Source organism: Mesoplodon mirus (assembly GCF_964341445.2).
Source record: "Mesoplodon mirus genome assembly, chromosome: 4".
Classification (NCBI taxonomy): Eukaryota; Metazoa; Chordata; class Mammalia; order Artiodactyla; family Ziphiidae; genus Mesoplodon; species Mesoplodon mirus.
The window spans coordinates 174,702,449-174,721,049 of NC_138979.1; the positions used below are offsets into that span (position 1 = coordinate 174,702,449).

An 18,601-nucleotide genomic window follows, 5' to 3' on the forward strand; every position below is an offset into this window, starting at 1 on the left:
AAGGGAAATGGGGTTTAAGAATTAAGTTTTGCTAATCAGCTGACTTTAAATTAGGGAGATTATCCTGGATTATCTAGGTGGGCTCAAGGGTCTTTAAAAGCTGAAGAGGGAGGCAGAAGAGAGAACCAGAGAGACAGAGTGTGAGAAGGATGCAGCTCAGTGTTGTTGACTTTGAAGACAGAGGAAAGGGGCCATAAGTGAAAAAACAGTGGGTGGTTCCTAGGAGGGAAAAAAATGCAAAGAAACAGATTCTTCCCCAGATCCTCCAGAAAGGAATGCATCATACCCGCATTTGGGTCTTACCCCAGTGAGATCTGTGTCAGACTTCTGGTCTACAGAACTGTAAGTTAATAAATTTGTGTTGTTTTAAACCACTACATTGAGAGTAATTTGTTACAGCAGCCGTAGAAAACCAAGGCAGTGGTCAGTGAGATTCCTCCACACTGACTGGGTGGAACTCAGTTGTCTTCCAGATAATTGTGAATGCTGAGAATGTTTCTGTTTATGGCTCCCTTGTGGTTCTTTCACCTTGTTTTGTTTCCCTTCCCTCAGGGATTATAGTCCTGCTGTCCAACATCTGAAAATAATTGTATCATATATTTTATACAGTTGTCTACTTGTTTATGGCAGGAAGGGAACAAATAGTACTGGTTATTCCAGCACGGCTAGAGGCAGAATATAATGTGTGCAACTTTGCATATTGAGAAACAAATTTATATAGCATGACTTTTTTTTTAAACATCTTTATTGGAGTATAATTGCTTTACAATGGTATGTTAGTTTCTGCTTTATAACAGAGTGAATCAGTTATACATAGACATATGTTCCCATATCTCTTCCCTCTTGCGTCTCCCTCCCTCCCACCCTCCCCATCCCACCCCTCTAGGTAGTCACAAAGCGCCGAGCTGATCTCCCCTGTGCTATGCAGCTGCTTCCCACTAGCTATCTGTTTTACATTTGGTAGTGTACATATGTCCATGCCACTCTCTCACTTCGTCCCAGCTTACCCTTCTCCCTTCCCATCTTCAAGTCCATTCTCTAGCTCTGCATCTTTATTCCTGTCCTGCCCCTAGGTTCTTCAGAACCTTTTTTTTTTTGGATTCCATATATATGTGTTAGCATATGGTATTTGTTTTTCTCTTTCTGACTTACTTCACTCTGTATGACAGATTCTAGGTCCATCCACCTCACTACAAATAACTCAACTTCGTTTCATTTTATGGCTGAGTAATATTCCATTGTATATATGTGCTACATCTTCTTTATCCATTCATATGTCGATGGACACTTAGGTTGCTTCCATAACATGACTTTTTAAAAAAAAAACTTCCTTAAGTATAGAACTGAAGACCCGGCTCAGTCTTTTTTTTTTTTTTTTTTTTGGCTTTACGCGGGCCTCTCACTGTTGTGGCCTCTCCCGTTGCAGAGCACAGGCTCCGGACGCGCAGGCTCAGTGGCCATGGCTCACGGGCCCAGCCGCTCCGCGGCATGTGGGATCTTCCCAGACCGGGGCACGAACCCGTGTCCCCTGCATCGGCAGGCGGACTCTCAACCACTGTGCCACCAGGGAAGCCCCCAGCTCAGTCTTACACTGTCAAATTAAAGCACGGCCTTCTTTTGGTCTTGGCAGCCACTGTTGAGGACAAAAGGAACTTTATATGTCTTCACATGGTCTTCCCTTGTGTGTGTCTGTAATCTAAACTCTTCTTTAAGAACACGAGTTATATTGGATTGGTGCCCACCTTAGTAACCTCATTTTAACTTTTAGTCACCTCTTTAAAGACCCTATCTCCAAATATAGTCACATTTTGAGGTCCTGGGGGTTGGGGCTTCCACATATGAATTTGGGAGGAGGTGCCCACGTCCAACATGTAACAGTGCTTTCCCATGCTTGAAGTTACTGTTTCCAAAAAGACTGGAAATCTTTTCTTCCTCTGTTTCTATGGCCCATTGACTGTTCTTTATTAGTTAATGGCAGCGGGAATATTTAATGAAGTCAACTTGATTTGCTGGACAGTGTACCAGAATATGGTCAAGATACAATTCCTGCCCTCAAGGGGCTCTCTTCTTGTGGTGGAATTATACTTTTGAAATATTAAAATATTAACTGATTTTTTTTTCCTTAGTACCTTCTTCTACCGACTGACCCACAAACAAATTTCTATACACCCTGGACTCTCACATAAGCTTCTTTACCCTCCCATACCTATAAGCAGCATGAAAATGCTGAGTCTTGGCCCAATGGAGGGAAGCCCTACAGTCAAGAATGAGTGAAAAATCCCCAGTTAGCTGACAATGAAATCCCAAACAGAAACGAGAATGCCTGCATCCAATGACAATATTGAAGACCAGATGCCCATCCCCACAACCTAAAACTTAGATGGAACTCCAAAAGAAATTAGGAAAACCCCCAATTAACTAGAATTCCTTTCCTGCTATGTCAGAAGCATGGAAACTCAAGAAAGGAATTGAATAAAGAAAGTCACATTTCTTGTACCCTGAAATCAATACCTATGATATTGTCTATCTGGGAAAGGAAGACACTTCCATAAGAAGAGAAGCACTGACACTGGCTAGTAGATACAGAGAGTAAACAAGCTGTGTAGCAGACACTTTCTATAGAAGCTCAAGGCCTTTGAAGACTGTGGAGGTGGAGAGGACATCACGAATGGCCAGTGACTTTCTTGCAATATTAACTGACCATACTGGTTAAGGCGGGGGTCCCCAACCCCCGGGCTGCGGACCCATAGTGGTCCTCGGCCTGTTAGGAATCAGGCCGCACAGCAGGAAGAGAGTGGCAGCTGCCGCTCCCCGTTGCTCCCCATCTCTCACATTACCACCTGAACCATCCCCTCCCCCATCTGTGGAAAAATCGTTTTCCACAAAACCGGTCCCGGGTGACAAAAAGGTTGGGGACCACTGGGTTAAGGTGAGGCACTGTGCCTAACAAGTTGGGTGCTATAATAAGCAAACCCCAAATGTATTTATTTATTTATTTTTCATTAATTTTTATTGGAGTATAGTTGCTTTAAAATGTTGTGTTAGTTTCTGCTGTGCAGCAAAGTGAATCAGTTATACATACACATATATCCACCCTTTTTTATATTTCCTTCCCATTTAGGTCACCACAGAGCACTGAGTAGAATTCCCTGTGCTATACAGTATGTTCTCATTAGTTATCTATTTGATACATAGTAGTGTATATATGTCAATCCCAATCTCCCAATTCATCCCACCTCCCCTTCCCCGCTTTGTAACCGTAAGTTTTTTCTCTACATCTGTGACTCTATTTCTGCTTTGCAAATAGGTTCATCTGTACCATTTTTCTAGATTCCACATATAAGCGATGTTATATGGTATTTGTTTTTCTCTTTCTGACTTACTTCACCCTGTATGACAATCTCTAAGTCCCTCCACATCTCTGCAAATAGCACTATTTTGTTCCTTTTTATAGCTGAGTAATATTCCACTGTATATATTACCACATCTTCTTTATCCATTCCTCTGTCAATGGACATTTAGGCTGCTTCCATGTCCTGGCTATTGTAAATAGGTGCATGCATCCTTTGGAATTCTGAGCAAACCCCAAATTTAAAAGGTTAACCACAATAGTTTACTCCTTGCATGTGTAACAGTTTGACAGTGGCGATCCTGGTTGCTTCCTCCACACAGTCATTCAGGGACCCAGGATGCTACATCTCCCCAGCACAAGGTGGAACATTGTAACAGTAATACAGAGAATTCCTAATGAAAGGAATCATCATAGTTCCCATACATCGAGTGCTTCCTGAGTGCCAGGCACTGTGCGGAGACTCACCATTCCATCCTCACAACAACACTTTGTGAAGAAGCCAGGGCTTGGAAAGGCTCACGCCCAATTTTGCCCAACCACAAGCCAGATTCCTAATCATTCCACTCTACATCAGCTTCTTGATTTATGCTGATATTGCATTCCTCAGACGTGACAGTTAATTCAAAAACATGTAGAGCAAAAATGAATTTTCTCACCAGAAACGAAGGGAAAGAAATGCAAGAGAAATGCTCTAGTAGACTGCAAAATATTCCAGTCATGTAAATGTTTTTGCTATATTGCATTAATATGAACAGTAAATAAGCAGTTTATGGGGAAAGTTGAATATATTAAAATTTATTCATGGAATAACAAGAAAAAAATAGCCACTGACTAATGGAGCACTGGCCAATATAGCCTGCGAATGTGAGTATGCAAGTCTCCATTTTCTACATTATGAAAATTTTAATGTGTGAAGTCTCTCATCACATTACTGGTGTTCCCAGCCAAACAATCCTGTTACTCTTGGTGGCCCTGCTTACATTTTTTCTTAGCGTTTTCATCAGAGAGAAGCATACAGCCAAAGCCTATGACAATACTAATTAATAATAATAATAGTCAAGATCAAACACTCACTGAGCACTATGTGCAGACACTATTCTAAACACACGCGTCGATTCATTTAGCCTTCACGTTCACCCACTAGGATAGGTTCCTTTATTATCTCCATTTGACAGATGAGAACACTGAGGCACTGGGAGATTAACTTCCTACGAGGGTTGCTTTTATGTGTCAACTTGGCTGGGCCATGGTGCCCAGATATTTGGTCAAACATTATTCTGGATGTTTCTATGAGAGTGTTTTTGGATGAGATTTACATTTAAAGCAGTGGACTTTGAGCAAAGCAGATTGCCCTCAATAATGCTGGGTGGGCCTCATCCAATCAGCTGAAGGCCTGAAAAGAATGAAAGGCTAACCTCTCTCTAAGCAAGAAGAAATTCTACCAGCAGACTGCCTGTGGACTCCGTCTGCAGCATTGGCCCTTCCTGGTTCACTAACAGACTGCCTTTGGATTTGAAGTGCAACTCTTTTCTGTGGCTCCAGCCTGTTGGCCTCCCCCATCAGATTCTGGACTTGCCAACCCTCCACAATCACATAAGTCAATTGCTTAAAATAAATCTCTTTCTACATATGTATCATATCCTACTGGTTCTGTTTCTCTGGAGAGCCCCAACTAATACACTTGCCTAAGGTTATATACCCAGTAAATGGCAGAACTGGCTTTCAATCCTGCAGTCTGATGCCAAAATCCGTACTCTTGATGGGAACTGTCCTGTTAGCCCTTGTCAGTGCAGCTGGTAACCTCTATTCTTTTTTTTTTCTTTTTTCTTTTTTTTTTTTTGTGGTACGCGGGCCTCTCACTGTTGTGGCCTCCCCCGTTGCGGAACACAGGCTCCGGATGCGCAGGCCCAGCGGCCATGGCTCACGGGCCCAGCCGCTCCGCGGCATATGGGATCCTCCCAGACCAGGGCACGAACCCGTATCCCCTGCATCGGCAGGCGGACTCTCAACCACTGCGCCACCAGGGAGGCCCTCTATTCTTATGTTAGTAGCTTTTTACCACTTCTTCAAATTAAATGACCATATTGGTTAAGATAATGCAAATTGCTTAAGAAGCTAGCTGCCATAATAAACAAACCCCAAATTTCAGAGGCAAACCACAATAGACATTTACTGCTTACATCTATCTGTAGCCATTTGACAGGGGCCATCCTGGTTGCTAGGTGACCTTCCTTCACACACTCATTCAAGGGACCCAGCTGCTTGAGGTTCTGCCATCTTCAACACATAGGTTCCAAGGTCACCCTGGGGCTTGACTCCACTCCAGCTAGCCAGAAGGGGAAAGGAACATGGTAGATCATGCATGAGAATTTTTAAAATCACTATTGCTAAGGAATTTTTTGTTAAAACAATTTGGCAAGCAGTTTAAATTGTGTTATTCTGAAATTATTTTATGTGCATGTGTGTTGCTCATTCATTGTTCATTTTAAAGAATGTAATTCTTTAAGATGACATTTAAAAGCACATTTTAAAGTTGCTCATTTTGCTTTCATTTTATTTCAAACTCCTTAAATTAACAGAGTGTAAAATGAGAGGCAGGTGTATTTCTTAATGAATCAACCAAATTGACTAGAAGGGTTGTTTATATAGAGGATATTACGAGAGAAGGTTGGAGGTAAAGTTGGGACAAGATTATGGAGGGCCTTGAATGCCAGGCTAAGCGGCTTGGACTTTTTCCTTTGAGAGATCTCAAATTCTTGCTCTTTCTCCTCTGAACTAACAGCCCTTATTCTCTACACTAACTAATCATAGGTGATGTTCACCACCACACTTGAGTGTGATAATATTTAACTCATCATTTGTTTGTTTCTCATTGCCTCTCCTCCCTCCACACCCATTGCCTGGATAAACTGTATGCATCTCAAGGGCAGGACCATGACTTACACTCTTACTAATGCTGCACAAGCCTAGCAGAGCATCTCATATGTGAAGTTAAGGACTACATTCTGTTGAAATTCAAGAGATGTCCCTACACCTTCAAATATCCCACAAATTGGTGAATGTAACTATGCATATAATTTTCTCCCAAAATGCAATCTATTCTAACTGAAAAATATGAATGATGTCTTGAGGCTTCTAATGACTTTATAAACTACCACATTCTGGTTGGGGTTCTCACCAAAATGACTTACCCAATTATGCTCCCTGGCTTGGGGATTGCATCCTTTAACTGTTTTCACATCATAAAGCCAAGCTGCCATCACATTTGGCATTCTGTTCTTTGAAATGTCTATTATTAGGTGGGGAATCTCTATTTCTCAGGCCTCTTTATTTTCCTTTCACTTCTATCACTAAGACTAGCAGTCAGCTGATATTTTTTAGCACTTTTTTGGGGGAGCAAAGCATTTAAAAAATTACATAAAAAATTTATTGCATAAGGAATGGCTAGTAGAGAACAAAATGTTATTTGTGCTGGTGGTCAGCTAGGATCACTCACTAGCTGAGAAACTCGCTCCCACCCACGAGCCTGGGACTCAAATTCATGGCTCAGCAAAATTATAAATGACCATACATCATGGATCTGGGATTTGCAAATAATCAAAACCACGTGTGCTGACTCTAAAGACGGTAAGTATCTAGGATATAATAGCAAACGTGACAATAGCATTGATACCACTAGTTACCAAGCTGTGTGACTGTGTGTGTGTCAAACTGGATATGTGTCTGTATGAATACATTTGCATACAAACGTGAGTGTGGGCATGTGTGTATTTTCAAGTTCTTCATTGCTACATAACAAGCTACCTCAAACAGTGGCTTGAAACAATAACCATCATTTCTTCTCTCACTCAGTTCTGGGACTGACTGAGCTCAGCTGGGTGATTCTCACTTGGGGTGGCTCCACGGCTGCAGTCAGCCTGTGAGTGGAGCTGGAATCATCTCAAAGACCTCTTCACACACATGTCTGGGGCTTGGACTGGGAACACCCAAAAGATCTGGGAGCTAGGGCTGGAAGATAGGCAGCTCCTTGGGCATCTCTATTTCTATTTGGTTTCTCCATGTGGTCATTCTAGTGTGGTGGCCTCAGTGTAGTTGGACTTTTACATGGCAGCTCAGCACTCCAGAAGCATGGGTTCAAGGAGAGAGAGACAGAGACAGAAACAGAGAGAAACTCTAGCAAGATGGGTGCTACGCTCTTACAAAATCCCTTGCACATAATCATATATGTCTTATTGCCTTTGCCACCTTCCATTGATTAGGAGCTTGTCACAAGCCCCACCCACATTTGTGGGGAGGGGAGCGACACAAAGGTATGAATACCAGAAGGGAGGGATCATGGGGTCCCCCTAAAGGCTGTCTGACACATGTAATGAAATTAAGCAGTGAGTTCCAAATCACATAGCTAGTAAGCCCCACAAATAGGATTTGACCCCCAGTGGTCTGACTCCAGAGTCCCCATTCTCAATTATCATACTAGAGGGACATTTGGTATGAGTACATATTTTCAATTGTCACAATCCTCTTTTTAAATGAATACATTCTCCTGTGCATTCTCAGTTAGTAAGAAACTAACCTGACAGAATCATGCTTCTGAGTCTGCAAAGTTGAAGACCAGCCCCCAGGACAGGACATGGTAACTTCATGCAGGTACTGCCATACCCATCAATGAGGCTTCCTTGGTGGCACCTGCTCCATGCTGATACCTTCAGGTCATAATTATATACCTAATATATTTGTATAAACAGAGAAAGAGAGCTTGTCAGAAGACCATACATTTCCTTGGAACATCTTCAGGCCAGATGGCACGTGGGTAGGAACAAACGGGTAATGTTGCAATGGAAGCAACTGGGGGAAAGTCCTGTAGATGCTGGGACTTCAGCCTTGGGAAGGACTCCAGCAGCAGCTGAGTCTCTACCATACAGCAGGCTGAAAAAAACACATCTCTGTAAAAATAAAGAAAAGCCTAACCAAGTGCAGCTGCCATCCTCCCAATAATTAGATTCGGAGGATTATGCTGAGATGAATGGAAGATATCATATGGTCACTGCTAGAAATATTTGCCATCTTTGTCTAACTGCACTACCAGATACTAGAGTTCTTAGTGGACCCACATATGTTTGTTCTTAATTAAAATGTGCTGAATGAACCGTTAGCTACACTGAAATAATGAAGAAAAGCAACACAAGACAAATCGGCTAATTGACAACTCCAAACATTCTATTTTATACCCTTCAGTTATGTTAAAGGAGAGTTCCAATATGTTCTAGTTGAAATAATAATTACACAGCACACTTACATAATAACCTAAGAGGTAGATAAAAATGTTATAAATAACTACAGCAGCAAAACCCACAAATGGGTCAAAGGATCACAAATTCATTTACTCAGTCTTTATTCCAACATATTGAGTGCATATTGCTTATTATGTGTCAGGCTCTCATAAGTTAACGCTTATGATGAAATATTCCTAGTGTTTTCAAATACACATTTTTGTTTAAGACAGCACGTTCTGTGAGTATCGAGGTGCTATGCAGGGTACCTCTCCAACCACATGATGAAACAAAACAGCAAACAACTCTTGAAAAGGAGAGACCATAATTTTAAGACATTTCAAAAGCCAGTTTATATGAAGGCAGAGAATCTGGCCAAGATCTTGACAAATTACATTTTATTCAGTGCACAAGAAACTAGCACAGCTGCCTGAAGGAAAATGTGTCCTGGGATAGTGTACACAGAGCAAGGCCAAAGGGCAGCCATATTCCAAGTAGACTATAAACAGGGGATTGATTGGAAGCCTTTCCAAAGATCATGGCAGAATTTCAGCTGTGCGATGACCAGAATTCTGGCCAAAATTGGGAGTGATGGAAACCATCACATATCTTTGGATATTTTGTGGAGATTAATCCCTTGGCTGGGTCGTCTCTGATGAACGAAGGAGAATAATTCAGAGTCAGTCACAGAACACTCTTGTTCTTAACTGGAGGGGCAGGATATCAATGAGGTAAATTAACTCCAGGGCATTTAGAGTTTATTTACAACTAAACTACAAAGCCTCCATCTCATCCATATTCAATCAGAGAAAATTGTGGCTCATCCAAGACAAGACATGAGCCAAATTTGGGGCGAGGCGAAGGGTGACATCATCTGAAAGGGCTGGAAATGAAGTGCAAATTTGAATATCATCTGTATATAAGTGATAATTAAAGCTGTGAGACGCAATGTGCACCAACAGAGAAAGTCAATACAAATGAGGAAAACAGTGTCCCAAGCTACGTGGTACTCCTGAAATGGAGATTTTTTCAAAAAAAATAAGGTAGTGGGGACAAGATTTTCTTTCCTCTTGAATGATCTCAAGACAAATACAGGTCACTCGTGAGAAAGACGCTTATCGTCTTGCAGAGTCACTCAATCACTTGATAAAGTAGAGGAGTTTTCCTGTAAGATTTACATTCCAAGGAAATAAGTTACTTCATTTAGTTTAAGGAAGACCATTCTCTCTCCTCAAATAGATCATTTTGGTAAATAATAACAATGAGAATCACCCATTCAAGCTGACATTTGCTTGTCCTTTTCAAGTGCAGTATATATTTGGGCAGGAAACACAAGTTGCTTTATCTGGGTGTTAGGTGATTTCATTCATGCAATGAAGAAAGAGTTTCTCTTTTCCTAGCTCTGTCTGAACACTGTAACAGTAGCATAACTAAAGGAAATGAAACATGAGTCAAATGAAATGGAGACTAGTTCATACGGAATTATTCATTACGAAAATGGCAGCTTTTGCCCTAATCATCCCTCTAGAGATCTATGACTTAGGGCTCTCTTTTTCTCTCTCTCTCTTTTTTTTTTTTTTTTTTGGACTACCAGCTCTCCAGGTCAGAGTATCTTCCAAACAACCTGTTCCTCAGTAGCATGGGCTGAGTGTGGAGTGACCCTCACCCTGAGTAATGGGTGTTATGGGCTGAATTGCATCCCCCCACAATTCCTATGTTGAAGTCCTAACTCCCAGTACCTCAGAACAGGACTGTACCTGAAGACAGGGTCTTTAAAGAGGTAATTAACTAAAATGAGGTCATCAGGGTGGGCTGTAATCCAATATATGACTGGTATCCTTATAAGAAGAGGAAATTTGGACACAGACACGCACATAGGGATGACCATGTGAAGACACAGGGAGAAGGCAGCCGTCTACAAGCCAGGGAGAGAGGCCTCAGAGGAAACCAACCCTGCCGACACCTTGACTTCAGGCTTCTAGTCTCCAGAGTTGTGAGAAAATACATTTCTGTTGTTTAAGCCTCCCCAGACCATGGTACTTTGTTATGGCAGCCTGAGCTGACCAATACAATGGGATAAAAGAAGTAGGGACAAGGATACGACGTATTTTCCATGGAAGATCCTTACCCTGAAACTTTTCTCTCATTCTAATAGACCTACCTCATAGACTTGTTTCTTCTGTCATCATGAGCAACAACAAAAACAAAATTTATTTTACTTCTCTGAGCTTGAGTCTTCTCATTTCAAAACTGGGATGAAAAGTCTCGAATTATTGCTCTGGAAGTAGATTTTCTTTTTTTAAAAAAATACATTTATTTATTTATTTATTTATTTATTTATTTATTTATTTATTTTTGGCTGCATTGGAGCTTTGTTGCTGCACGCAGGTTTTCTCTAGTTGTGGCGAGCAGGGGCTACTCTTCGTTGCAGTGCGTGGGCTTCTCATTGCGGTGGCTTCTCCTGTTGCTGAGCGTGGGTGCTAGGCACGCGGGCTTCAGTAGTTGTGGCGTGTAGGCTCAGTAGTTGTTTAGTTGCTCCGCGGCATGTGGGATCTTCCCAGACCAGGGCTCGAACCCATGTCCCCTGCATTGGCAGGCGGATTCTTAACCATTATGCCACCAGGGAAGTCCCCTAGAATTTCAACAAATTAACACGAACTTGTCTCTTTCCCCTCTTCCATTCCCCGTACAGTCATAAAATACTATGGCTTCCCAAATATTTTTTTCATCAAAATATCCTATTAAGGTTTGAATTTAGTCTGGTTTAATCACTCACTATGTGACTTCGGACAAGTTACTGAAACTTACTGTTCCTCATAACCTGCTTCACAAGGTTATGAAAATGAAAATTCAAGTGACAATTATTTAAGGCTTCTAGCAGAGTGCCTGGTACATGGTAGGAGTTCCATGAAGGTTGCTTTCCTCCTTCTAAAAGCATGAGCCTGTTATCCACCAGTGGAGAAATGTTTATTGCATTTGATATTATACTTGTTTTATTTATTTATGTCCCTCTTCACTCTAAAAGGAATTTATCACTTCAGGAAAATATCTCCAGGATAAATTAGTCTTCATAGGGGAAAAATAGTATGGGGTGGTAGACAAGGCCATGGGCCACCTTTTTATAATGAACTCAAAAGGAAGTTCAGAGGGCTGATCCTTAAGGCATCCTGTAGTTGCATGACCTCAAAATGCAGTGGGAAGGAGTAACGCTTTGTGAGGGAGGTAGAGGTGAAATGAAGTCCTGCTTTTCAGTTCCTTTATGGTTGGACTTCACCCCAAAATAAATGTAAAGTATCTTTAGGAAAGGATGAGTTGATCTTCCCTTTTGCTTTTTTAACCTCTTTAAAAATTTAAATATATAAAAACTACAAAGAATGTAACAACCAAACTCCCATATTATACTACCTAGAATTAGAAACCATTCACATCTCACCATATTTGCTTCCAATATTTTTTATTTTTTTAAATCAGGATAGAGTTGCTTTACAATATTGTGTTAGTTTGTGCTGTACAGCAAAGTGAATCAGCTACATGTATACATATATCCCCTCCTTTTTGGATTTCCTTCCCATTTAGGTCCCCACAGAGCATTGAATAGAGTTCCCTGTGCTATACAGCAGGTTCTCAGTAGTTATCTATTTTATACATATTAGTGTACATATGTCAATCCCTATCTCCCAGTTCATTCCACCCCCTTTTCCCCCCTTGGTGTCCATACATTTGTTCTCTATGTCCACTTCCAATATTTTTTAAAGAAATAAAGTACTACATATAGCTAAAGTCACGTTTAACCAACGTGACTGGTAGCAACCTCCAGTGCGTTTGAATTGATCCTTCCAGAACACTGAAAGGTTTATACATATACAAAAGATAGCTGTGTAGGTTTGTGTGTGTGTTTCATGCCCATAGTGGTGAGTGGTAGCATATGGTACATACTATTTTGCTAATCAACATAGATTTTGCAACTATTTTTCAACTCCACATTGTTTTCTGAGCTGAAGCTGCATTGTTAGATGTGTATCTCACCCATTCCTCATGGGGGCTGTTTTGTGGGATGGATTGTGTGCCCCCAAAATTTGTATGTTTAAGTCCTAACCCTCAGTGCCTCAGAATGTGACTATTTGGACATAGGGTCTTTAAAGAGGTAATTAGGTTAAAATGGGGCCATTAGGGTGGGCCCTGATCTAATATGATTAGCCCTTATGGAAGAGGAGATTAGGACACAGACACACAGGAAGAAGATCATGTGAGAACACAGACTGACTACAGCCATCTGTAAGCCAAGGAGAGAGGCCTCAGAAGAAACCAACCCTGCTGACACCTGGGTCTCAGACTTCTAGGCTCCAGAATTGTGAGAAAATAGATTTCTGCTTTCTGTTTAAGCCACCTGATCTGTGGTACTTTGTCATGGCAGCCCAAGCAAACTAATACAGGCAGCGAAGTATTGCACAGAATACACAGCCTCCAGTGTTTTTAGCCATTCCCCTAGTGGTGGACATTTAGATGGAAAAGCATAAATACTCATCCTTGAACATGGCACCTTGTAAGAGTCATCCTTGAACATGGCTCCATGTAGGAGTCACTCCTTGCAGGAGTATCTCTAGAGTAATACCTAGAAAGGAAATTGCTGGGTTATACAGGAGGCACATTTTCAAACTTTCAAGATGCTGTCAAATTACTCTCTGAAGCATGTGTCAATTTACACTTCCACTGACAGTGAATGAGAGGACCAGTTAATTCCCTCACATCTTAGCCAACGTTTAATACCCTCAGACTTAAAAATTTTGTGCCAATATGATTGGCAAAAAAAGTGTTTTGTTAATTGCACTTCCCTAACTATATATGAAGTTGACTATCTTTTCATACATGCATTGCCCATTCTTATTTCTTCTTCTATAAATTCTCAATTCATATCCTTTGCATGTTTTCACTTTGGGTTGTATGTCTCTTTCTATGTGATTTGTGGGAATTATATACATTTTAGATAATAATCCTCTGTCTGCTAGCTGTTTTATAAATCCTTCTCCCAGGCTACCACTTGTCTTTTAATCTTGTTCATGGTGTTATTTTGACAAAAGTTTTCTAATTAGGTGTAATCAGGTGTACCTCTATTTATAGTTTGTCTTTTCTGTGTCATCTAAAAAAAAAAAAAAAACCTTTCCTCTCCAAAATTCATAATTTATTTTCTCACAATTCTGTTTTTTTCTTATGTTTTCTTCTAATAGTTCTAGAGCATTTTCACCATGTTTAGATCTTTAGTACATCTTTAATTTATTTCTGTGATTGGGATAGGTAGGACTTTCTAATTATTTCCCCTGTGAGAGTCAACTGTCCCAATACCATCTACTGAAATAGCAGATACTTACTCTAAAAAAAAAAATCTCAGTAAAGCACCCACAGACCATCTCATTTTAAGTAGTGTAATTTTCTGATAACTCCTCCAAAATGTATTAGGAGGAAAATGTGCCCCTAGGTAAGTAAAGAAGCTGACCTAAATGGGTATTTGGATATGAGCCAAGCAAATGCTAGAAGTTGTCTGCCAAAAATGGTTTTGATGTTGGAAGGGTTGATGTCAAGCCCTTCTTCCTGACAGTCACTGGATAGTGGGACCAGGTGTCTCTCCAAGGCCATTCTGGGTGTGCAATGATTAAACCATCAGTGGCATTTAGAAGGCTTGTCCTTCCATTGTCCCTGGCAAGGGGATGTGCCTCCTGCCCACCAGAGCAGTGACCCCTGCATGGAAATCTCTGGAAGGACACGCTGAAGCCAGCTACAGTATTGTCTCTGGAGATGGGGGATGCGTGGGGAGCCTCTGTGGGGAGGCTGATTTTTTGACTGAATTCCCGCCTTTTTCTTCTGGACCATATGCATGTATTACCCACTCAAAATAAGAATTTCTTTTTAAAGCTAAAAAAGAAAAAAAGGCAATATGTCACTAAGACACTAAGTAAAACCAGGAGAAAACATCCCTGTGCTATTCTGTCTAAAAAAAAGAAACATAGATTGATGAGAATTTTGGAGGGAAGTAATTCAAATAGAAATTACACTTCATCTTAATTATTTGAATAATTTAGACCATTGGTTTTCAGATATTTCTTAGCCACAAAAAACTTTGTTCAAATTAGACCCTTCTCGGGACTTCCTTGGTGGTCCAGTGGTTAAGAGTCTGCCTTCCAGTGCAGGGGATGCGGGTTCAATCCCTGGTTGGGGAACTAAGATCCCACATGCCGTGGGGCAACTAAGCCTGTGTGCCACAACTAGAGAGCCCATGTGCCGCAACTAGAGAGCCCGTTTGCCACAACTACAGAGCCCACGCACCACAACTAGAGAGAAGCTCACGTGCCACAACGAAGACCCGACCCAGCCAAAAACAAACAAAAACAAACAAAACCAACTAGACCTTTTTCAGAAGACCAACATATTGATGAAAATAAAGCAGTCTTGTTTAAAATGAGGATCCCCACTGAGGGTCTTTGAGGGGGCTCTGTGGGACCGCCTCCCCCAGGGCTCTTTAGAGTACACTGAAAAGCCTCCTTTAAAGTCAAGGCATTTGAGAATTAGAGATAAGTTATATAATTCTCTTTTTCACTTTCTTCATGTAGTAATTCTATTTCGTCTCTGAAATTCACAGTGTTATGTGTTCGTAATTCTGTAAACAGTTCTTGAGTACATCTACTGTGTTCCAGGACCTGGAATAGGCACCCAGGAAGAGGAGGTGGCATGGAGATGGTGAGGCCTGAGAAAAAATTTGAAGTGTGAGGAGGAGACAGCTGAAAGTCAGGGAGGGCATGCCAGCCCCAGGAGATTGCAGGGGAAAGCAGCAAGGAAGCAGGCTGGCAGATTAGAGGCGTGGCGGGGCGGCACAGTGTGGGGAGATGCACAGGGCATTTGTTGTTGGTGGCAGGTGCTGAAACTGGAGAGGCAGGGAGCACTGAGTTACTATGTGCCTGGTGGACCTTTCTAAGTTTGGACTTGGAAGGCCACGAGGAAGCGATGAAGGGTTTTAAGCAGGAGATTGACACAGTCATATTTGTGCTTTGGAAGGATCACTCTGGCCCAAGTGAGCATTGAAAGGGCACGTGATTAAGGCAGGGAGACTGGGTAGGAGATCGTTGCAGATATCCAGGGAAGAGATGCTGTTGGACTGACCTGAAGCCGAGCTACAGAGATGAAACAGAAGGGGGCTAAGACAAGATGAGTTGGATGGTGTACAGAGGAGGAAAACAGAAGTGTCTAGAGGATTCCTGGAGTTTGTGTTTGTATAACCGAAATGGGTTGGACAACCAGTGCCATTCAACACAGCAAGAAAGATGGGAGAAAGGATGATGAGTTCCAATGGGGGCGGGTCTTGTTTGAAGTACCTGTGAGATATCACAGTGGAGATGCCCAGTAGGCAATCAGATATTCAGTCCTGAAGTTCAAAGGAGAGATCTGGGATGGAGGGGATGATTTGGGGGCCACCCTGAGCACAATGATAATGGTGGGTCAAGAAGGTAGTTAAAATCCTTGAGAGACTGGAAACAGTACAGAGAGTAGAGTCCCAAGAAGGCAGGGGAAGAGGACCCTAGGAAGTAGACTGAGATGGCTCAGCAGAGAGGAGGAGAATCAGGGAGAGTGGGGTTCAAAGAAACAAGGGAGAAAGTTTTGAGATAAGGGGGATTTATGAGGAGGTTCAAATGCTGTGTTGAGAAGAAGAAATGGAAGAATTGTGATGATGAGAGAAGTGTGAGCTGCCTTGAGGTGAACGTGCTTTATGATTCTGGGGAGCCACACACAGAATGACCAGGTGGAGGATTATCAACTCTAACCGCACAGTAGAAACACCTGGGGACTTTTTTTTTTTAAATAATAAATCCTGGGTCATAGATTTCATTGGTCTGAGGTGGAGCCTGGGCCAGCATACATTTTTAAAGCTCCACAAGAGAGCCTAGTGTGTGGCCACAGTTGGGAACCACTGTTCCAGTTATGACCTATTTGAGCCACACAGGATTGAAACAGCTCCTCTGGGAGAGGTCAGATGACTTTCACATTGATCTGTGTTGTTGGGATGCACAGGAAATGGAGTCCAGCCAATTAAAATGCATCTGTGTGGACCCATGTCTTTTTGGTAGGGACAGGTCCTGAAATTGGGGGAATACCAAAGATGAATCCTCCATTGCTGGTGAAGGGAATTTTGCTGGCTTTCCCAGAATGTAAGAGATCTGTCCCCAAATCAGGCCAAGTTTATACCCACCAAACGTCTTTCTGGTTAATAATTAAGCTTTACCTGGTAATTTAAAGATTACACGTATTTTTCAAAATTTGAAAGGAATGCATATATAAGGATAAAAAGCTACTACAGCAGTAACATTCTTTCCCCTCAGACCATCTCTATCCACAACTACATCCCAAAGCCAACCACTGGACCAGTTCTGTTTATGTGTCTGGTGGTTACCCCATAACTGTAAATAATATGCTAATTTATCAATACTGTACCTTACCTATCAATAACAGAAGATGAAAGTTTACTTACTCTGCTTTTACTGCCGCTTCTCCCTTCCAAAGTTTGGTAGTCTCAGTATTATTTTTAATTCTTCTTTGGGTTACTCTTATAAAAGTATACTTTAATGTACTTAAAATTCTATTTCTCATTCCATGAACTTGACACAGTATTTCTTAACTCCACACAGTGAGAGATGAAGATATCAGCTCCCCCGCTTTCCTCTTTCAACTTCTGTCAGTTTGATCTATGCATTTCCATTGTTCTGATTGACAGCATTACATTCTGTTCTGTAACCATAAGTCTTCTCTGCTTGGTCTGCCGGTTAATTCTGAGTTGAAAACCAAAAAACTGCATTTGAATTATTTTGAGTAGGGCTTCCCTGGTGGCGCAGTGGTTAAGAATCCACCTGCCAATGCAGGGGACAAGGGTTCAAGCCCTGGTTTGGGAAGATCCCACGCGCCATGGAGCAACTAAGCCCGTGCGCCACAACTACTGAGCCTGCGCTCTAGAGCCCGCGAGCCACAGCTACTGAGCCCACATGCCACAACTACTGAAGCCTGCGCGCCTAGAGCCCGTGCTCCGCAACAAGAGAAGCCACCGCAATAAGAAGCCCACGCAGCGCAACGAAGAGTAGCCCCCGCTCGCTGCAACTAGAGAAAGCCCGTGCTCAGCAACAAAGACCCAATGCAGCCCAAAATAAATTAAAAAACAACATTATTTTGAGTAGGTAGATGTTGTTCCCTGGAGAGCCAAGGACTGTGTCGGCACCACACTTCTTCTTTTTGGGTCCAATGTCACAACTCTTGGGTGACTTAGGGAGAGTGTTCCCAGTAGCTTGGTCTGATTCTCTATTATACTCCATCAATGACTCAAAATCATGGTTCATTTTAGTTTGCCTCTTTTTGGATCATGCTTTTCTTGTATCTCTTTTCCTAGACTTCTCTTTTTTCTTGTTGAGAAAAGAAATATTCTGTCTTCATCATGTCACAAACATTTCTGGCATCTTACTCATCCCATCTCTGGAAGAAGAATAATTGAATGCCTTCAATTTTTCTTCTTACAGAGAGATTTCTTGGAGCCCAATTACTTCCTGTTTCAACTTGAACCTGGGAAAAGGGTGTTAGAGATAAAGAACACAAATATTTTGATCACTGCAAAAGGATGGTCTCATTGTAAACAAATCAATTTGCTGTGTATTCATTAGTCTTGTCTGAATTTAGTTAGTGTGACCTTGTCATGGAGATGCCAATTATCTGTGGACACATAAAGAAAATTCAGGTTCTGGGTCTCAGAGATTAAGTATCTGACCCTGAAGGTAGTCACTCGGCCACCCCAAGAGTCTCACCACAATCAGCCAAAATCCTTCAGTGCACTTGTAGTGGATGCTGTGATGTGTTGCCAAGACGCCCAAAGGACTAAGGCACTCAGCCCCTTGCCTCAATTCAAGACATCTCTGAAGGGCCATCCCACGTTCAGAGTTCCCCATGGGATGGGCTG

General features: G+C 41.8%; 1 protein-coding gene and 1 long non-coding RNA gene across 2 annotated transcripts in view; both read right to left on the reverse strand.

Moving 5' to 3' along the window:
• LOC309802031 overlaps window positions 1–18,601 on the reverse strand; it is a 622,798-nt gene that overhangs the window by 55,703 nt on the left and 548,494 nt on the right. The gene's annotated exons all lie outside the window — the stretch shown is intronic.
• Window positions 18,137–18,601, reverse strand: part of EFCAB11 (EF-hand calcium binding domain 11) — a 173,010-nt gene continuing 172,545 nt past the window's right edge. Inside the window, exon 7 of the mRNA XM_082618668.1 lies at window positions 18,137–18,210. Within this exon, the coding sequence (XP_082474794.1) occupies window positions 18,162–18,210 (49 nt within the window). The 3' untranslated portion in view covers window positions 18,137–18,161. The remainder of the gene's footprint in view (window positions 18,211–18,601) is intronic.